This window comes from Leucoraja erinacea, chromosome 1 (assembly GCF_028641065.1).
Source record: "Leucoraja erinacea ecotype New England chromosome 1, Leri_hhj_1, whole genome shotgun sequence".
NCBI classification, from domain to species: Eukaryota; Metazoa; Chordata; class Chondrichthyes; order Rajiformes; family Rajidae; genus Leucoraja; species Leucoraja erinaceus.
Window position 1 is genome coordinate 99,017,854 of NC_073377.1, and position 24,288 is coordinate 99,042,141.

General features: G+C 43.7%; 1 protein-coding gene across 1 annotated transcript in view; it reads right to left on the reverse strand.

The window, feature by feature from the left end:
* The window catches only part of cds1 (CDP-diacylglycerol synthase (phosphatidate cytidylyltransferase) 1), a 136,580-nt gene that overhangs the window by 79,370 nt on the left and 32,922 nt on the right, over window positions 1-24,288 (reverse strand). Inside the window, exon 2 of the mRNA XM_055640119.1 lies at window positions 6,558-6,697. Within this exon, the coding sequence (XP_055496094.1) occupies window positions 6,558-6,697 (140 nt within the window). The remainder of the gene's footprint in view (window positions 1-6,557; window positions 6,698-24,288) is intronic.

The following is a 24,288-nucleotide window of genomic DNA, read 5'->3' on the forward strand; positions in this document are numbered from 1 at the left end:
CTGTGACTCCACCTTCAGGGAGCTATGCATCTGCACTCCTCGATCTCTCTGCTCCACAACACTACCCAGAGCCATACCATTCACTGTGTAGGTCCTGCCCGTTAGACTTCCCAAAATGCAACACATCACATTTTTCTGCATTAAATTCCATCAACCATTCCTCTGCCCACAGCTAACTGATGAAGATCCTGCTGCAATTATTCACAACCATCTTCACTAGGTGCAAAACCAACCACTTTTGTATCATCTGCAAACTTGCTAATCTTGCCGTGTATGTTCTCATCCAAATCATTGATGTAGATGACAGACAGTAAAGGAGCCAGCACCAAACCCCGAGACACACCACTAGTCACAGGCCTCCAGTCCGAGAAGCAACGTTCCACCATCATCCTCTGGTTCCTTCCATGAAGCCAATTTCCTATCAATTCAGCTCTGTCTCTCCTTGGATCCCATGCGATCTAACCGTCCAGAGCAACATACCATGAGGAACCTTGTTGAATGCTTTACTGAAGTCCATATATACATTTACAACTCTGCCCTTATCGACCTTTTTGGTCGCATCTTCAAAAAGCTCAGATTTGTAAGACACGACCTCCCACGTACAAAACCATGTCAATCATCCATATTCAGCCCTTGTCTGTCCAAATGCCTGAATATCCTATCCTTCAGAATACCCTCCAGTAACTTTCCAACAACAGATGTTAAGCTCACGCCTATAGTTCCCAGCATTTTCCCTGCAGCCCTTCTTGAATAATGGCAACATTTGCCACCCTACAGTCTTCCGGCACCTCTCCTGTATTTAAAGATGGCTCGTAAATTTCAACCAGGGCTCACACAATTTCCTCTTTGGTTTCCCACAATGTCCCTCATTGTGCACGTGAGGAGGCTTTGGCAATCACGCTTGCCCGGCAGCTCAATATTGACCTTGAAGAGGAGGCGATGACAGTCTCAGGCGTGTACTGGCGGCTCGGACTTGGCTTCAAAAAGTACGCCGGCTGTCGCGGGCTTATCCAGCCGCTCAGTCCTGGTCTTGAAGGAGGCGATGCAGCGATCTCAGGTTGTCCTGGCGGCTCTGCCTTGGCCTTGAAGAGGAGTCACTGGGTTTCGGGTTTGTCCTGGTGGCTGTCTTTGCCTTAGGGGAAGTGCAGGTATTCTCAGTCTTGTCCTGGCGGCTCAGCCTACCCACTCCTGGGGGGTGGGGGGGGGGATGGGTTGGGAGAGGTGGAGGGGCAGGTGAGGAGGGATTACCGGTTTCAGACATGTGCTGCTGCTCAGTCTTGGTCTCAACAGAAGTGCTGTTGTTCTACTCTCACTGATTGACACCCCAAGAATATTTTCTCTGAGACTAATGTTTAAAACAACCCCACCCTACCTTTCCAACATACCTTTATCATAGCTGTAACATTTGTAACCTGGAACATTGCGCTGCCAGCCCTGCCCTTCTGTCAGCCACAGTTCTGTTATGGCTATGACATCTCCGTCCCCCAAACCAATCTACAGCCAGAGTTTATCCGCCTTACCCACAAACTGTCTTGCATTGAAACAAATACAGTTTGAACTACCAGTATCTTCCCTCTCTTTACCATGCTTCTCTGACCGTCATATCTACTAAACATGACTGCAGCATCTGCTCCTGGCTTCTCATGCGCCTCAATGACCCACCCCCAGGCCAATATAGTTTAAACCCTTCCAACTTATCTTCCTCCCAGGATATTGGCTTCTCCAGTTCTGGTGCCCTCATCCTGATGGAAAATGGACAAAGGAGAGCCAGTGGATGTAGTGTACCTGGACTTTCAGAAAGCATTTGATAAGGTCCCACATAGCAGAATAGTGGGCAAAATTAGAGCACACGGTATTGGGGGTAGAGTGCTGACATGGATAGAGAAGTGGTTGGCAGACAGGAAACAAAGAGTAGGGATTAACGGGTCCCTTTCAGAATGGCAGGCAGTGACTAGTGGGGTGCTGCAAGGCTCGGTTCTGGGACCGCAGATATTTACAATATACATCAATGATTTGGATGAAGGGATTCAAACCAACACTGGCAAATTTGCAGGTGACACAAAGCTGGGTGACAGTGTGAACTGTGAGGAGGATGCTATGAGAATGCAGGGTGACTTCGACAGGTTGGGGGAGTGGGCAGATGCATGGAAGATGAAGTTTGATGCAGATAAATGTGAGGTTATCCACTTTGGTAGCCAAAACAGGAAGGCTGATTACTATCTAAATGGCGTGAAGTTGGGAAAACGGGATCTGGGGGTCCTTGTACATCAGTCTATGAAAGTAAGCATGCGGGTACAGCAAGCAGTGAAGAAAGCGAATGGCATGTTGGCCTTTATAACAAGAGGAATCGAATATAGGAGCAAAGAGGCCCTTCTGCAGTTATACAGAGCCCTAGTGAGACCACACCTGGAGTATTGTGTGCAGTTTTGGTCCCCTAATTTGAGGAAGGACATTCTTGCTATTGAGGGAGTGCGGCATAGGTTTACAAGGTTAATTCCCGGGATGGCGGGAGTGTCATATGCTGAGAGAATGGAGCAGCTGGGCTTGTACGTTCTGGAGATTAGAAGGATGAGAGGGCATCTCATTGAAACATATAAGATTGTTAAGGGCTTGGACACACTAGAGGCAGGAAACATGTTCCCGATGTTGGGGGAGTCCAGAACCAGGGGCCACAGTTTAAGAATAAGGAGTAAGCCATTTAGAACGGAGACGAGGAAACACTTTTTCTCACAGAGTGGCGAGTCTGTGGAATTTTCTGCCTCAGAAGGCGGTGGAGGCAGGTTCTCTGGATGCTTTCAAGAGAGAGCTAGATAGGGCTCTTAAAAATAGCAGAGTCAGGGGATATGGGGAGAAGGTAGGAACGGGGTACTGATTGGGGATGATCAGCCATGATCACATTGAATGGCGGTGCTGGCTCAAAGGGCCAAATGGCCTATTCCTGCACCTATTGTCTATCCCTTTTGTACAGATCATATCTGCCCCAGAAGAGATCCAAATGATCCAAGAACCTGAAGCATTAATAATTTAGGAAATAATTGAAGTTCCTGCAACTTTCACATATAAATATTGCATGGAGCATTTTCCCCAACTCTAACTAACTTTAAAAAAATCCAATGATAAATTCAAGGCAAATAAAACTTTAATCTTCACTGCAACTGAATTAAACTTGAATGTTATAGCGTCAAATTAAATGAACACCAAAAAATGTAAATCTGAATTGAGGTCCAAGTATTGTAACACCATACATAAATGTTTGCTTTAAAAAAATTAGATGAACATATGATAATATCGGAATTTAAGTTTGAACGTTGTTAGGTCAAGTACCATTTCAAGAATCACAAATGTTTTGGTTGACATCTAAATGTAGCACTGAGGCCTGATGTCCTTTCAATGAATCTTTAAACTGAGGCCCCATCTGCTGCGAGGTGGATGTACAAGCTACCATGGGAGTATTTTGAAGGAGAGCAGAAAAATAATCCCTCATGCCCAGCCCCTTGTATATCCCTTGAGGAACACCACAGAGCAAGCTATTCGTGAGGGTTTACAATGCACAAATTGAGTGTTCTACATTATAGTAATGGTTACATTTCAGAAGTGCTTCAATGGTTTCAAGGTAGTGACATTAGTTAACAAAAGTTCATTTATAGAAATGCGAGTACTTGTCTCATGCTACTACCTGCCCAAATGTAAAATTATGAAATTAGAAAATTATGCCATTATTGTCAGCATTAAATGTTCACAGAATATAAATTGCCTGTTAATCAAAAATCCACATCATCTTCAACATCAGCCATCAACTGCAAACCTTTAACTTTGGACAATCTTCTCTTTAGTTCCTATACCCACTTCGGTTGGTTTCTCCAAGTAGATCTTATTTATTAATGTAAGTTTATTGATCAAGTATTCACATACAAGGAATTTGCCTTGGTGCTCCGCCCACAAATAACAACATGATATACAGTGACAGTTACGAATGACTCAGAAAACACTAAACATTAATAATAATAAAACATTAATGATAAAACACCATTGATCAAGCATGTGAACCAACAAAATACCAGGTCAAAGGGAAGCTACAGATTTTTGGCTGTTGAGTAGAGCAACTACTCGTGGATAAAAACTGTTTTTATGTCTGGCTGTGGCAGCTTTGACAATCCGGAGTCGCCTTCCAGAGGGAAGTGATTCAAAGAGTTTGTGGCCAGGGTGAGAGGGGTCAGAGATGATCTTGCCCGCTCGCTTCCTGGCCCTTGCAGTGTACAGTTCATCAATGGAGGGAAGGTTGCAGCCAATAACCTTCTCTGCTGATCGGACGATTCGCTGCAGCCTCCAGGTGTCGTGTTTGGTGGCTGAGCCAAACCAGACCATGATGGAGAAGGTGAGAACAGACTCTACGATGGCAGTGTAGAATTGGACCATCATTGCCCGTGGCAGATTGTGCTTCCTCAGCTGCTGTAGGAAGTACATCCTATGTTGTGCCTTTTTGACTGTGGAGTCCCCTAAGGCCCCCACTTAAAGTCCTTGGAGATGATGGTTCCCAGGAACTTAAAAGACTCCACAGATGTGACTGTGGTGTTGTTGATGGTGAGTGGGGTGAGGGGAGGGGGATCTCGCCAAAGGTCTACAATCAATTCCACTATCTTAAGAGCATTGAGCTCTATATTGCTGCGATGGCACCAGGATGCCAGCTGTGACACTTCTTGTTTGTAGGCAGATTCCTCCCCAACCTGGATCAGTCCAATCAGGGTTGTGTCATCCGCAAACTTGAGAAGCTTGACAGAGGTGTCTGTGGAGGTGCAGTCGTTGGTGTAGAGAGAGTAGAGGAGAGGAGAGAGTACGCAGCCTTGCGGTGCTCCTATGCTGAGCGTTTGCGGGTCCGAGATGTGCTTTCCCAGCCTCACATGCTGCTTCCTGTCTGTCAGGAAGTTGGTGATCCACTGACAGAGGGGTTCAGGCACAGTCAACTCAGAAAGTTTGGAGTGTAGTAGCTCTGGCACAATGGTGTTGAATGCAGAGCTAAAATCAACAAACAGGATCCTCGCATAGGTCCCCTGGCGGTCTAGGTGCTGTAGGATGAATTGCAGGCCGAGGATGATTGTATCATCCACAGATCTATTGGCTCGATATGCAAACTGCAGAGGGTCCAGCAGGGAGTTTGTGATATTTTTCAACTTGGCCAGCACAAGCCTTTCGAGTGTCTTCATGACTACAGAGGTCAGTGCGACAGGCCTGTAGTCATTAAGACACTTAATCCTTGCCTTTTTGGGTACAGGGACAACAGTGGAGACTTTGAAGCAGGCAGGGACAGTACATGTTTGCAGGGACTGGTTAAAAATGTCTGAATAAACAGAATATTTTATGCTCATGCACAGAAAGCTGGGTTACATTTGCCCACGTTTTGAATTAATAAAATCAAGACAAGTCATGGATAGTCCATAGACACCACAGAGAATTGTAAAACAAGATTGATCAGTTATGCCAAACTTTAGTTGTCACACAGACTCTGAGCACAGAAACAGGCCCTTCAGCCCACGCAAACTATCGGCAACTCAATTTACACTAATTCCATTTGATTGTTCCCTCATTCCAGCTATTCCCTTCAAATCCTACCACTCACCTGCAACTCCTCTCAAACCCTATTACTTACTTGCACTCTAGGAGCAATTTAGAGTGGTCAATTAACCTGTGCAAAAGTAAACTGACGTACCTGGAGAAACCCAAGCAATCACAGAAAGAATGTACAAACTCCACAGACAACTCCTTTTAGGATCTAAGAAGGGGTGCTGTGGGTGTGTGGCAGTGGCGCTACGAGCTGTGCTACTGTGATATCTGACACATTTAAGAAATAAGAGCTAAAATAAAAAGTGTAGTTAAAAGTTTAAGTAGGATACTGGAAATGGAAAGAAAGCGGCGACTTAATAAGCAGCAAAAATGCCAAATTCACAGAAGCACTAAACAATGCAGTATCATGCATCAAGAGAAGTTGGAGGCTACAGCCAGGTGGAATTGTCTAAGATAATCACTAGCTCGTTCTAATTTTGTCAGAGATTAAAAGATATTTGAGAGTGAATCGTTCAATTATCCTTCCATTGCAAGATATATTTTTGGTTTAATAACTGTAATGGTGATGTTAATAAAACAAAGCGATAGAGTTGCTGCCTTACAGCATAAGAGACCCGGGTTCGATCCTGACATTGGGTGCTTGAGTGTACGGAGTTTTGTATGTTCTCCACGTGACCTGCGTGGGTTTTCCCTGGGAGCTCCGGTTTCTTCCCACATTCCAAAGACGTACATGTTTATATGTTAATTGGCTTGGTAAATAAAATTGTAAATTGCCCCTGGTGTGTGTAGGATAGTGTTAATGTACGGGGATCATGGTCGGCATGGACTCGGTGGGCCGAACAGCCTGTTTCCGCGCTGAATCTCTAAACTAAACATTGAATACATCCATATTTGTCTTACACCTTAAGATAGAATGGTTTGGGTAGAGAGAGTGGAGAAAAGACAGTAGATTGACTAAATATTAATACATTTCATACACCACAAACCAAAATGGTTACCTTGATGATAACCCTGATAACGCCTTATTGAATACTTCTGGAGTGCTGTCATTGGAGGGTGGAACATCAGGAATATCCAAATCACTTTTTACATGTGTATCACCAACTTCCAGACCTGCTCCATCATCCCCATCAATCTCCTGAATCACAAAAGGAAATAAAAAGTTATCTGAGAATTTTACGCAAGGATTCAGCCATTGAAATAAAATGTGCATAGACATTAACTCATAATTATTAATATCTTGGAGACTACTTGGGAGTTAGTTCTGTGATGTTCTTTACATTTTGTGTGAATCACAAATATTTTATGTGCGAGATTAAAAGGCATCCTATGACAATAATGCGCTGTGAGCAAAGTACAACATTAAGGAAAGTTAATGCAGAGATGTAGAACTAGTGTGAAATCACATAGAAAATAGTATCAGGGAGACTACTCTGGACCCTCAAGATAACTCTGCCATTCAATAAAATCCAATTGTAGCTTCAGCTGTGCATTTCTGTCTACCCACCGTAACCTTACACCACCCTTCTTTATCAATCCAACTCCCTCTTAAGAATACTCATCATTTCTATTGATTTTTGAGAAAGGAGATGCCAAGGGCTCTCATCCATTGAGAAAGCATTTCAGATCACCTGTCGTCAATGGGCGATCCCTTATATTTAAAAACTGGAGCTCTAGTTCTAGATTGTCCCAAAGAGGAAAAATTCTCTTCACATTAACCCTGCCAAGGCCTCTCAAATCACAAAACAAGGGAAGCAGCTTACATCCCAGGAATAAGTTCACCTGAAACAAAAAACACATAAATAACCTTGTATAACTAAACAGAGCAGTGTTGGAAGGTTTAAATTAAAATGCAAAACACAAAGAGCTGAGTACCACAGTGAGTCAGGCAGCATCTGTGGAGGGAATGGACAGGCAATATCTGTCTTCTGAAAAAGTGTCCTGACCCAAAACATCCGCTACATATTGATTTCCGCTACAGATACTGCCTGCCCCACTGAGTTACTCCAGCACTGTGTTTTGTTCAAGATTCCACCATCTGCAGTTCCTCGTACCTGTTTAAAGTAACTAGGCTAAGTGGGACCCGTTTGGTCCCATGATCACACGGAAGGGCTTGTCCCCAACGCAATATTCCACCTCTACAATTTCAATATGGGGGGGGGGGGGGGTTCTGGAGCGCTGGTATGGGTGTTGTTGGCTGCAGGGACTACTGGTCTCTAGAGGGTTAGTATGGACATTGTTGGCCAAATGGATTCTTGGGGTGGCAGCTCAGTCCTTCAGGCCCGATGTGCTGGCAGCTCACTCACGGCTGGTGGGCTGGCAGTTGACTCACCGCTATTCCTTCCATTTCAAACAGAGTGCAAGGCCACCAAATTCAAATCCATTTTCCTACCATTTCAAGCAGGGTGCAAGGCCACCAAATTCAACTGCAGTTTCTTACCTCTTCGAGCAGGGTGCAAGGCCACAAAATTCAAGTGCAGTTTCATACCATTCAAGGAGGGTGCAAGGCCACCAAATTCAAATGCAGTTTCATACCATTTCAAGCAAGGTGAAACCACCATACAACCACACAAAACACCACACTCACAGTTCAGTAGACATTCAGTGCGTTCAGTTGATTCACAGCTCAGACAGAATTGTGACCTCTCCCTCCCCCATCATGCAGAGACTGAGCCACACCCACACTCCCGGGTTTATAATCCCTCCCCCTTCCATCGGAAAAGGTGTGGCCTTCATGACGTGATTGACAGGAGAGAGATTCTCAACATTTTTTAAACACTAATAACACTTTTATTTTTCATTGATGGGAAGAATCCTCTGTACAATCAATGGAGGGGGATGGAGTAAGATGGGCAAAAAAAATCACAGCTGTAAGTGGTAACGTTTTACCTAAAATCAATATATAATCAATATACCTAAAACCAAAACAGAAAGTTGTCAAGTTTAGACAAACAACCCTTTGCAGTGCCTTTTCACTTCAACCCAAAACCCGCCCAAACAACCCTTTGCAGTGCCTTTTCACTTCAACCCAAACAACCATTTACAGTGCATTTTTACTTCAAACCAACCATATTTTCATTTTCAAACCACATTAAGGACACTCGCAGTTCAGTAGACATGTGTTCAGTGTTATTCAGAGCTCAGAGAGACGTGACTCTCCTGCTTCCTCCATCTTGCAGAGACTGAGTGAGGCACACCACTTCCTGGTTTTATAGCCCCTCCCCCTCCCTCCAGCAGGAGCAGCAGAGAGAATGGTGATTTTTATTTAAAACATTAATATCTCTTTGATTTTTCCTCAACGGGAAAAATCCTCTGGTCCAGGAAGGCGGAGGGGGGCTCTGAGCGAGGTGACCAAAAATGACGGCCGTAGGTGGCGGCGTTCTCTCGGAAACCGCAGCACAGTGAGCCAAAAGCAGTCAAGATCAGACTTTTAGTAATATAGATATGGCTGGAGCGAGATATTTGAGACCAAAGATAAGGAAAAACCCAAAGTAGCATCATTACTAGAACTGAAGCAGATGATTCAGCAATTAGAAAATTCAGGAGAGGGTAAACTCTGTAAGTAATAATGCTTGTCAAGACCAGAGCTGAAATTCAAGGATGACAATAAAGTTCAGCATTTCAAAACTCTGAAGTGGTAGACTGAACCTCGACCGAGATGTTTGCATATGACTAATAAAACATTCAAAATCAAAGCAACGTTGAAAGCTTTAAAAATTGTGGATGGAAAGGATACAGGATTCCGGGTATATGGTTTGGGTAAATCCAAAAGCAATATTCTTGGCTGCATCAACCAGTCCAATTACAAACGGTGAATATAGAAAAATGGTATACTAAGACATGGGAGGCAAATAAGAGATGGAATCAGAAAGGAAATCGGGTGTAGACACAAAATGCTGGAGTAACTCAGCGGGACAGGCAGCATCTCTGGAGAAAAGGATTGGGTGACGTTTCGGGTCGAGACCGTTCTTCAGTTCCTTCTTCAAGTAAATCGGGTGTATGTGAGAGAACACCACCAATATAAAGTATCCCAAGTTAAAAAGCTATTCATGTGATGAGGGGAAATCTTTTTAGAAATGCTATAGCAGTCAACACATACTGTACATTCCTAGCATCATAAGATTATTAGCAAAACAATTGCGATTTCTCTCTTCATTGTAAATGAAATGGATGATGTGGAAAAACAACTGTTTCACTTGCATTAAAATTGACATTTTATCATACAAGCAGTACTAAGTTGTGCTAAGTTGTACGCTCCCAAGCAACTATTAATTTTTTGAATAGAACAGTACAGCACACAGACATGCCCACAATGGTCGTGCCAAATATGATGCCTTTAAACAAATCTACTATTTCTGCATATAATTCATATCCCTTCATACCCTCTACATATCCATGTGCACATCGAAAAGCTACTTAAATGCCGTTATCATATCTCCTCCACCACCAACTCTGGCAACATTCTCTGTGTGAAAACACTTGCTCCACACAACTCTTTTAAACTTTCCCCCCTCTAACCACCTTTGGAAAAAGGTTCTGAATATCTACCCTCTATGGCTCTCATAATTTTATGTGCTTCTATGAGGTCTCCCCTCAACCTCTGATGTTCCAGAGAAAAATCTTCTGCATCTTCTCCAAAACCTCCACATCCTTCATGTAATGGGGCAACCAGAACTGTGCATAATACTCCAAAAGCAGCCTAACCATAAAACCATAGTCCAATAGAGATGCTACATGACTTCCCGACTCTTATGCTCAATGCCCTGACCAATGAAGGCAAGCCTGCTATATGGCTTCTTTATCACTCTATCTCATTATATTGCCACTCTCAGGAATGATGGACTTCAACCCCAAGATCCCTCTGTACATCAATGCTGTTAAAGGTATTGACATTAACTGTATACTTTCACTTTACATTTGATTTCCAAAAGTGCAGCACTTCACACTTGTTCAGACAAAACTTAATTTGCCATTTCTGCTGTTTTCATGAATTCTGGCATAAATTCAAAAGAGGAAACCACTGGATCATTTCAATATCATCCACAACAAAATCTTCAATCCCTTCTCTTCCTTATTCACACTTACTTTATGAAATGAAGGTACCTTCCACCTCAGAACTGAGTGACATACTAGCTGCTAATGAATTTCTGCATTATTAGTATTGGTTTATTATCGTCATGTGCTCCAAGATACAGCGAAACACTTGTTTGCATGCTATCCAATCAAATCATATTAATACATGAATACAATCAGGCCATAAACAAGTGCAACAGATAGAGCAAAGAGCACAATGCCAGTGTTCAGAATATAATTTCTCAACATTGCAGCATAATAGTTCCAGAGAAAAAAAGTTCAATGTCCGCAACAAGATAGGTTGGAAAATTAAGACAATACCCTAGCTTATGGAAGAACTGCACAACAGTCTAGAACACAGGGGGAGAAGCTGTTCTTGAATTTGGTGGTACATGTTTTCAGGCTTCTGCCCTATGGGAGCAAGGAGAAGAGGGAATTACAGCAGTGGGAAAGGTACTTGACTATGTTGGCTGCTTTCACAAGGCAGTGAAGTGTAGATGGAGTGGGGAGTCCGGTCTGTGCAATCCAGAGCCATTTTCCAAACCAAGCTGTGATGTAAGCCAACAGTATGCTTTCTATATTGTATCTGTAGAAATTGCTAAAAGTTGTTGGAAATATAGTGAATTTCATCAGTTTCATGATCTTGGTGTACTTTTTAACCGTAGCTTCAATGTGGTTGGTCTGAGACAGATTGCTGGTGATATCTACAACTAGGAACCTGAAACTGCAAACCATTTTAATTTCAGTACCATTGATGCTGATTTGGACATGTACTTCCTGAAGTCAATAACTAGCTCTTTCAACTTCAAGGGGATGCTCGTTGTCCTGATACCAACATTACTGAGCTCGCCGTCTCCTTCCTGTACTCTATCCCATCATTGTGCGTGATCCAGTGGCGTCATCTGCAAACTTGTAGATGAAGTTAGAGCAGAAGATAGACACACAATGCTGGAGTAACTCAGCAGAACCGGCAGCATCTCTGAATAAAAGACGTCCAGTCTAAAGAAGGGTCTCGACCTGAAACATCACCCATTCCTTCTATTCAGAGATACTGCCTGTTAAGTTCCTCTGGGTACTAAGTTACTCCAGCATTTTGTGTCTATGTTAACTAAACCAGCATCTGCAGTTCCTTCCTACATGTTAGAGCAGAATCTGGCCTCTCAGTAATGAGCATATAGGAAGTATAATAGGGAGCATAATAGGGAGTTGAGCCAGAGATCCTTGTTGGGTGAACTATTAAAACAGTAGACAGCACAAAGGCAATGCAGAATTTTTAATCTGTAATAATATCGCTCACAAACAGAGATTAAGGAAGAAATCAGAACAAATCTATTTCAATATTATTGTGTAATACACTTTTGTAGATTCTATAATGCAACATTTATGGATTATTTTAATCATGATGCTCGTGTAAAGGAGGAGACAAACAATCTTCCTGATATAGTAGTGGCCAGAGGATCTGGGGTGACAGAGGAACTGAGGGAAATCCACATTAGGCAGGAAATGGTGTTGGATAGACTGATGGGACTGAAGGCTGATAAATCCCCAGGGGGAAGCGGCTCTAGAAATCGTGGATGCATTGGTGATAATTTTCCAATGTTCTATAGACTCAGGATCATTTCCTGTGGATTGGAAGCTAGCTAATGTCATCCCACTTTTTAAGAAAGGCGGGAGAGAGAAAACGGGGAATTATAGACCCGTTATCCTGACATCGGTGGTGGGGAAGATGCTTTAGTCGATTATAAAAGATGAGATAGCCACACATTTGGATAGCAGTAACAGGATCGGTCCAAGTTAGCATGGATTTACGAAGGCGAAATCATGTTCGACTAATCTTCTGGGATTTTTTTAAGATGTAACTAGGAAAATGGACAAGGGAGAGCCTGTGGAGTGTACCTGGACTTTCAGAAAGCATTTGATAAGGTCCCACATAGGAGATTAGTGGGCAAAATTAGGGCACATGGTATTGGGGGGTAGAGTGCTGACATGGATAGAGAAGTGGTTGGCAGACAGGAAACAAAGAGTTGGGATTAACGGGTCCCTTTCAGAATGGCAGGCAGTGACTAGTGGGGTACCGCAAGGCTCGGTGCTGGGACCGCAGCTATTTACAATATACATCAATGATTTGGATGAAGGGATTCAAAGTAACACTAGCAAATTTGCAGATGACACAAAGCTGGGTGGCAGTATGAACTGTGAGGAGGATGCTGTGAGAATGCCGGGTGACTTGGACAGGTGGGGGAGGGGGCAGATGCATGGCAGATGAAGTTTAATGTGGATAAATGTGAGGTTATCCACTTTGGTAGCAAAAACAGGAAGGCAGGTTACTATCTAAATGGCGTCAAGTTGGGAAAAGGGGAAGTACAACAGGATCTGGGGGTCCTTGTACATCAGTCTATGAAAGTAAGCATGCAGGTACAGCAGGCAGTGAAGAAAGCGAATGGCATGTTGGCCTTTATAACAAGAGGAATCGAATATAGGAGCAAATAGGTCCTTCTGCAGTTGTACAGAGCCCTAGTGAGATCACACCAGGACTATTGTGTGCAGTTTTGGTCCCCTAATTTGAGGAAGGACATTCTTGGTATTGAGGGAGTGCAGCGTAGGTTTACAAGGTTAATTCCTGGGATGGCGGGACTGTCATATGCTGAGAGAATGGAGCTGGGCTTGTACACTCTGGAGATTAGAAGGATGAGAGGGCATCTCATTGAAACATATAAGATTGTTAAGGGCTTGGACACACTAGAGGCAGGAAACATGTTCCCGATGTTGGGGGAATCCAGAACCAGGGGCCACAGTTTAAGAATAAGGAGTAAGCCATTTAGAACGGAGACGAGGAAACATTTTTTCTCACAGAGAGTGGTGAGTGTGGAATTCTCTGCCTCAGAGGGCGGTGGAGGCAGGTTCTCTGGGTGCTTTCAAGAGAGCTAGATAGGGCTCATAAACATAGCGGAGTCAGGGGATATGGGGAGAAGGCAGGAACGGGGTACTGATTGGGGATGATCAGCCATGATCACATTGAATGGCGGTGCAGGCTCGAAGTGCCAAATGGCCTACTCCTGCACCTATTGTCTATTGTAAAATAAAGGGATTTGTTAATGCTCTTCAAGGGATAATAGATCTTTCAGTTTTATTGTCAAGAATTCTGACGCATGTACAGGTACTATGTAAATTGGGTCATGTGCTAACTGAGTACACTCAAATAGCCAGGTGTAGGGTGAAATACCAGAGTGCAACTGAATCCTTCCAGACTACCTGTTGTATCCAATGAAACAATTTAAATGCAGTTAAATTATCAATGAACCAAGCACTTTGTGAAAACAATTGCTACTTTAAAAAAGTGAACATTTCAAAGGAGATTCTACAAATAAAAAAGCCAATTCAGCAAGAGCCTTGCTCACAACAAAAATAAAACATTCCAAAGTGAATTACCTACAAGTAGCTGGCGACTAAATACTTAGGCATTTTGAAGGACAGAAACAAAACTATGACAGCCACAGTAAATTCATAACAAAATCTATGCATGATATCAATATGTATATGAAAACATCAAATTATTCACCTCTAGCATGAGCAAAATGAGGCAACGGCAAACATGTCCCTTTACATCTTCAGTCCTTATGCAAGATGTTACAGGGAAATATAGTGGGTTTTCTTCAACTTGCATTTAAATAACTTCAGAACACAAAGTCTGGAGTAACTGAGCAGGTCAAGCAGAATCTTTGGAGGACATGGATAGGCTACGTTTCAGGGTGGGACCCTTCTTTGTCCCAACACAAAATGAAGGATCCCGACCCAAAACAGCACCTGTTCATTGTCTCCAGAAATGCTCCAGACCTACTCCAGCACTTTGCATTCTTCACAAGATTCGAGCATCTACAGTTCCTTGCGTCTCCTCTTTAAGTAGGTTTACTTGGTTTTAAATGCTAATGGAAGTCCAGCCCGCTGAGTGAAAATAAAGTTAAAGGCCTGTCCGACTATGGCGACCTTATTGGCAAGTTTAGGAGACTCTGCACTTGCCACAAGCTCGCAACATGGTCGACACATGGTCGTAGGTGCTCTCTGGTGAGTCTCCTTCATGGTCGAGAGTAGCTCCCGCATAGTGGTTACTACTCACGGTCTCAGTATGGTCCCGGAACATTTTTCAACTTGTTGAAAAAATTTCTGCGACCAAAATTGGTCGTTATGGAGAAAATCGATACATTTGTAGTCGTAGGTTTAGTCGAAGCAAGTTGTAGTAGGTCAGCATGTTATCGAAGATAGTCGATAGTGTTAGTATATCGCCTTTGCTCGTTTCAATGGCTCGTTGATAGTCGAAGCTAGTCTTCTACATAATCGAAGTAGGTCTTAGGAGGTCTTCTACAGAGTCGTAGGAGGTCTTTTACATAGTCGAAGGAGGTCGTAGGAGATCTTCGACATAGTCAAAGGAGGTCCACATAGTCGAAGGATGACAACTTTTCGGCGATTCAACAAGACCATGACAAACCCCTAAACTTGCCAATAAGGTCGCCATAGTGGGACAGGCCCTTTAATGTCATTTCTCACAGATATTTCTAGGATTTGACTGTAAATGAGGTATACTTTATCAACTGACAGCATCTGGGTATGGTCAATGTAATAAATTACAAAACTGGCGAGTAAGCATGCAGGTACAGCAGGCAGTGAAGAAAGCAAATGGCATGTTGGCCTTCATAACAAGAGGATTGAGTATAGGAGCAGCAGGTCCTTCTGCAGTTGTACAGGGCCCTGGTGAGACCACACCTGGAGTATTGTGTGCAGTTTTGGTCTCCAAATGTGAGGAAAGATGTTGCCAGAACCAGGGGCCACAGTTTAAGAAAAAGGGGTAAGCCGTTTAGAACGGAGATGAGGAAACAGTTTTTCAATCAGAGAGTTGTGAGTCTGTGGAATTCTCTGCCTCAGAGGGTGGTGAAGGTCGGTACTCTGGAAACTTTCAAGAGAGAGCTAGATAGGGATCTTGAAGATAGCGGAGTCAGGGGATATGGGGAGAAGGCAGGAACGGGGTACTGGTTGTGGATGATTAGCCATCATCACATTGAATGGCGGTGCTGGCTTGAAGGGCCGTATGGCCTACTCCTGCACCTATTGTCTGTTGTCTATTGTCAAATGAAAAAGATGCGCCAAAATGACAACAGGCAGTACTATGCCGTCTTCAGCCAGCGCTTAGTATCATAGTCATATAGCATGGAAACAGGTCCGTCGGCACAACTTGCCCATGCTGACCAATCTGCCCCAGTTAAACTAGTCCCAACTGCCTGCATTTAGCTCATATCCCCCCAAACCTTTCCTATCCATGTACATGCCCAAATGTCTTTTAAATGTTGTTATAGTACCTGCCTCAACTACCTCCACTGGCAGATCATTCCATATACCCACCACCATCTGCGTGAAAAAGTTGCCCCTCAGGTTCCTATTAAATCGTTCTCCTTGCCTTAAAACCGGTGTCCACTGGTTCTTGATTCCCCTACCCGTAGTAAAAGACTGTGCATTCACCATATCTATCCACCTCATGATCTTCTACACCGCTATAAGATCACCCCTCATCCTCCTACGCCCCAAAGAATAAAGTCCTAGACTGTCCAACCTTTCCATATAACTTAGGCCCTAGCATCATATTTATAAAATCCCCATTCTGGGTGGGTGCCTGCATTCAGCTACTTAAACGTCCTATTTCTGCACATTGCTGTGAAATATGGAAGCCCAGGATTTGGAAGATAACATCTCTCAGATCTCTCCAAATCCAAAGACAGAGCTGGAATTCATGCAATATAAAAAATTATATTATTTATTTTGAACTTACGCATAAACGTACCTGCATGTTAGAGACATTTAAACTTTAAAATCAATTAAAACTTTTACAGCTGGCAGAACCCCACCTCCAGCATTGTCTGCTGTCAAAGGCAATCAGGGCATTTGGGAAACGCAGAGCACTAACTGATGCCCTGTCACCCTCCAAATCATGTCACTCAACTCTGAGCACAAAGGGCCAGCGAGATAGACTGCAGCTGACCAGGCAAAAAATAAAATAGGTGACAATTCCAGCCTCTGGAATTAGGCCAACACCATTTGGCACAACATAAAATTGAGCATGTATAAACTCCGATGTTATCTTTCCTGCACAGTAGTGCAACAGGTAGAGCCGCTGCCTCACAGAACATTTAACATGCAGAGATCCATTTCAATCCTCAGATGCTGTCTGAGGAACTTGTACATTTTCCCTGTGTCCACATAGGATTCCTCCAGGTGCCCCCTTTTAACTCAAACCAACCCTTAAAAGAACATTATAATTACAAGCAGCATAAGATATATCAAATACTTGAAATATCAAAACATTCCCTCCATCTTGATCCATTTGTGTATTTTTACAATACTGGAGAGTTTTTGACGAACAAGATCAGTATTCACTTTTTTACGCAAATACACTGTTCTTAACAAAAATCTACCAATCATGTGAAACCTTATAAATAGCAGATATAATTTAGATAACTTCAAGACCGAAAGTCAACGTTTTTTTTCCCTCATAATTGACACATTTTCATTGTTTTCCCACCATTTTGGACACCAAAAGTGTGACATTAAAAATTCTGCCAGATTTAGTCATGAATATTTAATTCATAAATAAACTTCATATGGCCCTTCATACATATACGGTTTGATAATGGTCTAGGGAAATATTTGTATCTATACTAGGAGAAAAATACAGTAACATAAAGGAAATACAGTGAAGATCCTGCAACGATCGTTGTGCTTGGTGTCCATTGTCACAACGTCTGTTATCGGGGTCGGTACCGCCATAATTTAAATCACAGAGGCTCCAAACCTCTAATGCTTTTCAAACACCCAAGGAGGTATCTTATGGTAGTAGCGATCTTTGGGTGTTAATTATTTTTTTCTTATTTTACCATTTAATATATCAAAAACATTGTGGTGTCAAAAACGCCACATCTTAGGGATGTGGGAGGAAACCTCATGCTTGCAGGGAGAATGTACAAATTCAACACAGACAGTGCCCGAGAACAGGATCATACATAGATCTCTGGCGTGTGAGGCAGCAAGTCCACCAGCTGTGCCACTATATTTTATTTTCCAACACACAAAAAATGATACGTTGATAACTTTGGTAACTAAAAATGTAAAAAAAAACTATCCATTTTCAGTCTTAAATCTCTAAGTGACGCTATGTCCCCCTTTACAGCTACAGTATGTTCTAATTCAGTTCAAGACTATGGGGCAGTACATTGGCCATAAAGTTGCTGCCTAAAATTGCCAGAGACCCAGAATGATGATCCTGAATATGGGTGCTGTCTGTATGGAGTTTTGTTTTCTCGTTTATAACATTGTTTACATATTCTGTAGTGCTGCTGCAAGTAAGGGTTTCATTGTTCTAACTGGGACGTGAGAGAATAAAACCCTCTTGACTCACGTCGCTAATGTGTGGGATAGAACTAGTGTACGGGTGATCGGTGTGAACTCGGTGGGCCGAAGGACCCGTTTCCATGCTGTATCTTTAAATTAAATTAAAAACACTAAAACCAGTGGAAATTTAAAGAAGGGTCTCTACCCGAAACGTCACCTAATTTCTTCTATCCAGAGGTGCTGGCTGCTCCATGGAGTTCCCCCCGCACAATTAAAGCATGGAATAGTCTTCACCCTACCAAAGGTACCCAACCAGGCACAACTAAATTTAAGCTAGCCCTTTTTTTCCCCAAGAGCCCATTTTTGCTTAATAATAATAATAATAATAATAATTTTATTTATAGAGCACTTTAAAAACAAACATAGCTGCAACAAAGTGCTGTACATCACTAATCATTGACAAAAAAGTTAATACACACCAAAAAATAACAATCAAAAGAAATAGTAGGAAAAGACATGTAAAATAAAGAAACATCAAAAACACCACAAACAGAAGCAAAGCCTCAGGCATGGTCAAAAGCCAGGGAGTACAAATGCGTTTTAACACTGGATTTGAAGATGGACAGTGAGGGGGCCTGTCTGATGTGCAGCGGCAGGGTGTTCCAGAGTGCCGGAGCAGCAACAGAGAAGGCTCTATCCCCTCTGAGCCTCCGACTAGACCTCGGTACCTCCAGGAGCAGCTGACCAGCTGACCTGAGGGACCGGGCAGGAGTGTATGGGTGGAGCAGCTCAGAGAGGTAAGGCGGGGCGAGCCCATTCAGAGATTTAAAAACAAATAACAGTAACTTAAAATGAACCCGAAAGTGCACCGGGAGCCAGTGTAGGGAGGCCAGAATTGGCGATATGTGCTCCCTCTTTCGAGTCCCTGTTAAAAGGCGAGCAGCAGCATTCTGAACCAACTGGAGACGAGCCAGTGAAGAACGAGCAACACCAAAATAGAGCGCGTTACAGTAATCCAGCCTAGATGTAATAAAGGCATGGATTACTGTCTCAAAATGCTGCCGCTCGAGAATGGGCTTCACCTTCGCCAGCTTCCTTAGGTGAAAGAAGCTGGACTTAACCACCGCGCATATTTGGCGATCTAATTTAAAGTCACTGTCCATCCTAAAACCCAGGTTCACAACTGTTGGCTTCACGTACCTTGACAATGGACCTAAATCAACAAATGGAGGTTCACGGCAGCCATTGGGATCAAATAAAATCACCTCTGTCTTCTTTTCATTAAATCCAAGAAAGTTTAGGGCCAACCAGGACTTAATGTCATCAAAACAAGACAGAAGCGATTTTACAGAAAAGGCATCTTCCCCCCTCAGCGGCAAATAAAGCTGGGTATCATCTGCATAACAGTGGAAGGAGATGCCATGCTTTCTAAGGATGGAACCCAGAGGCAGTATGTACAGAAAGTTATGTTAAGTATGTATGTTAAGTATGTATGTTAAGTCCAAATCAAGAGTCAAGAGAGTTTTATTGTCATGTGTCCCAGATAGGACAATGACATTCTTGCTTGCTGCAGCACAACAGAATATGTAAACATAATACAGAACAGGAGATAAAAGTTCAGTGTGTCTATATACCATAGACCATATTTATACACAATAAATAAACAGATAAAATGCAATAGGCTGTTATTTTTCAGAGTATGGAGTTTGGTTGTGGTGGGTCCACTCCAGTTTAAATTCCATTTGGAATATTTTTGGAGGACCAAGAAACCAAGAAGCAAGAGTTACTCCAGGGAGTTACTCCAGCTCCAGGGAGTAATTCTGCGTTGGTTTTCAGCGGTCGCGGTGACCGGACAACAATGGCGGCCAGAATGCAAAGGGAGGGAGAAAGTGGCCGACCAGTTGCAGTGGCAGTGCGTATGTGCAGGGCGGCACACGTGCACAACCACGGTCGATGATGTGCTGGCCGTGGTTGTGCGCATGTGCAGGGGGAGGATTGCAGGCCGTGGCAGTGCGCATGTGTAAGGCGACCTGCTGAGCCGAGAGACGGGACAAGGACACGGACGGCGGGCGGAGACAGAGAGAGAGAGAGATAGAGAGGGGGCCCGCTCAGAATTAAACGATAGGTGTCCCGGGTGCTTGCCAAGCCGGGCAAAATGGCATGGCTTTAAGGTTGCCCGGCGGGACTGTAGGTTGCCATTGGCACCCGGGCAACCGTTAACTTTGAGCCCTGCACATGGCTACACGGGTGTTTGTAATTGCTCAGGTATCTTTAATTGCCTTAATGCAGGTATAAGAGAGCTTTCAGCACCCAGCCTTTCCATCACCTTTGGAAACTTTTATTGCTGTTTATCCACATGAGGACCAAAGATGTACCAATGAAGGCAAAGAACCCATTATGAGACTGAGAAACAAGAATACAACTGTTAGAAACATCAGCCAAACCTTAGGTTTACCAAAATCAGCTGTTTGGAGCATCATTAAGAAGAAAGAGAGCACTGGTGAGCTTATTAATCGCAAAGGGACTGGCAGGCCAAGGAAGACTCTACATCTGATGACAGAAGCATTCTCTCTAAAATTAAAAAATCCCCAAAAACCTGTCCGACAGATCAGAAACACTCTTCAGGAGTCAGGTGTGGATTTGTCAATGACCACTGTCCACAGAAGACTTCACAAACAGAAATACAGAGGCTACACTGCAAGATGCAAACCACTGGTTAGCCACAAACATAGGATGACCAGGTTACAGTTTGCCAAGCAGTACTTAAAACAGCAACCACAGTTCTGGAAAAAGGTCTTGTGAACAGATGAGAGACGAAGATTAACTTATATCAGAGTGATGGCAAGAGCAAAGTATGGAGGAGAGAAGGAACTGCCCAAGATCCAAAGCATACTACAGGTGCACAACCTTTTATCCGAAAGCCTTGGGACCAGACACTTGTCGGATTTCGGACATTTTCGGATTTCAGAATGGAAGATTTTTAGCGTAGATTAGGTAGGTAGCGCGGGCGGCTTGAAAAGTCTGGAGCAGCTGCCTCCTCCCCGGAGACCGGGAGAATCATTGCATAAATGTTAGTCAGTTAGTTTGGAGGGATTTTATGTGGTGGTGGTGGTGTAGGGGTGAAGGGGGAAACTTTAATTCTTAGTCCCCTACCTACCTGGTCGGCGACTCCCAACCTCGCGGAGCTGGGGGCTCCATCCGGCCGCGGGCGGCGCCAGTTGTAGCTCCGACCCCGGCAACTCTACCCCTGGCTGCGAGGCGCTCCAAATCCAGCGCGGCCCGCGGCCGGACGTCCCAGCTCCGAGAATGTCGGGAGTCGGCGGCGTCGCAGCCAAAGATCCTAGAGGAGCTCCGCTATAGGATCTTTGGTCGCAGCGCTGGGATACCAGCGGGGAGCGAGCAATGCCTTACCGGGTCGCCGTGCGGCAAGCTCCGGAACGCTGTGGCCGCCTTCTTCCAACATTCGCGGAGCGTCGCTGGATTTGGAGCCGCGGAGCTGGGGGCTCCGTCCGGCCGCGGGCGGCGCCGGTTGGAGCTCCGACCCCGGCAACTCTACCCCTGGCTGCGCGGCTCCAAATCCAGCGACGCTCCGCGATGTTGTGTGTCGGCGGCCACAGCGCTCCGGAGCTTGGCATTGCCCGCATCCCAGCGCTGCGACGTCGCCGACTCCCGACATTCGCGGAGCTGGGGCGTCCGGCCGCGGGCCGCGCTGGATTTGGAGCGCCTCGCAGCCAGGGGTAGAGTTGCCGGGGTCGGAGCTACAACCGGCGCCGCCCGCGGCCAGACCGGCCACAGCGCTGCGGAGCTTACTGCACAGCGACCCGGTAAGACATTGACCGCTCCCCGCCTCTCCGACCAGGTAAGGGACTAAGAATTAAAGTTTACCCCTTCACCCCCCTTCACATAAAAGCCCTCCAAACTAACTGACTAACATTTAAGCAATGATTTACAGATGTTTAAGCGTCTCCCGGTCTCCAGGGAGGAGGCAGCCGCTACAGTAGTACAGACCTGGGTTGACCGTGGGTCGTTTTGGGTCAGGTTTGGCGCCAAACGCGAGCTTTGGTGCGCAGACGACATCCGGAAAAAATGGCCGGTTTTCGGAGCTTTTCGGTTTCTGGAACACCGGATAAAAGGTTGTGCACCTGTACCTCATTTGTGAAACACTGTGGTGGGGGTGTTATGGCCTGGGCATGTATGGCTGCTGAAGGAACTGGCTCACTTATCTTCATTGATGATACAACTGCTGATGGTAGTAACATAATGATTTTTGAAATATTTAGACACATCCTAGCTGCTCAAGTTCAAAGAAATGCCTCATTGGCTGGCGGTTCATTCTACACAGCAAGACAACGATCCCAAGCATACTGCTAAACAAAGGAGTTTTTCAAAGCTGAAAAATGGTCAATTCTTGAGTAGCCAAGTCAATCACGTGATCTGAACCCAATTGAGCATGCCTTTTATATGCCGAAGAGAAAACTGAATGGGACTAGCCCCCTAAACAAGCATAAGCTAAAGATGGCTGCAATACAGGCCTGGCAGTGCATCACCAGAGAAGACACCCAGCAACTGGTGATGTCCACGAATCACAGACTTCAAGCAGTCATTGCATGCAAAGGATATGCACCAAAATACTAAACATGACTACTTTCATTTACATGACATTGCTGTGTCCCAAACATTATGGTGCCCTGAAATGCGGGGATTATGTATAAACACAGCTGTAATTTCTACATGGTGAAACAAAAATGGTTAAAAATGGCCTTTATTAAAATCTGACAATGTGCACTTTAACGACATGTGATTTTCTTATATTACAAATCTGAAATTGTGGAATACAGAGGCAAATAAATAAATGACGGGCCTTTGTCCCTAACATTATGGAGGGCTCTGCACATACATGCAATTACATATTACTCCTCCATTCTATCCAAATGAAGCTACAGCACACGGTAAAATTTATGTTTTATTTTGCAAATGCATTACTTCACATAATCAAACATGAAAAATATTTTAATTCTTCAGGCCAGTTCATTGGCTATATTTAAGAGGGAGTTAGGTGTGGCCCTTGTGGCTAAAGGGATCGGGGGTATTGAGAGAAGGCAGGTACAGGATACTGAGTTGGATGATCAGCCATGATCATATTGAATTGCGGTGCAGTCTCGAAGGGCCGAATGGTCTACTCCTGCACCTATTTTCTATGTTCTATGTTTCATCATGAACAGTCTAAATTAAGCGGTTATGTATTAACTGCCAATTAAAAGCTTTATTGAGCCCATATCCCAACTGAATAGCAAGGATCTTAAAGCCTCTAAAATGTATACGCTGCTATTTCATTTTAGTAAACCCCCCCAAAATAAGATGTCTGTTGATTTAGTGCATTGCACCCAATGTGTTATCTTGCAACAAGGACAGGCTCATAATATAATTCTGAAAAAGAAAAAAAAGAAAATAAACTGAATGACTAGTGTTTCCAGTCCCCCAAATGTTTTACAGCTATTGTGCAAGATCATGCTGATGGCCAGTTGGCAGTTCTGTGGATTAATGCTAGCTGCAATGCGTGCGTCAGCTGGATTCTGACTTCCACGCTTGAGCATTGCAACACTCCCAAATTCAGGAGCAAAACTCAGTTTTACACAGCAAATGGCCAAGAAAACTTTGTACCTGCCACTCTGCTGCGCATTTTGTGCAACCCATTCAAATGAATTACCTCACTGGTCTGGGTTGAAAAGATCATTACAACTTTATTTAATCCTAATGTTTCTAATTACCATTCACAATATACAGTATGTAAAAGTAATTTCAATTTAGTTATTTCAATCCAATTCAGTTGTCTTTAATTATTTCTAATCATCACTGTTGAAACTTCATGGTATTCTGGAGTTAGGTTTATTGCTATTTACTAACCATTCCTCATTAAGCAGGACAGTTGCATTGTGATACCAAGAGCTGGATTTGACCCAGAATCCTGCAAAAGGATTGTGGCAAAGAGAGCAAAATTTATATGAAGTACTGAATTTCTTTGCGTGAATATTTTGATGAAACTAGGAATCTGATTGTGGACAAGAGTTTAAGACATGGCCCAAAATGTTACAAACTGAAAATAATATTATCAATCCTGTCACCCCAATGGCAATTTTGAAAACAGGGGTGTTAAAAGTTGCCTTCTCACTTATGAGAATTATTAACTAGCTTGCATATTTCCAATTAAATAAATCAAAAGAACAAATAAAATATAGAGCTGGAACTTGCATGGAAAAGTGGGTAGTTCTGCACTGAATTTCCAAG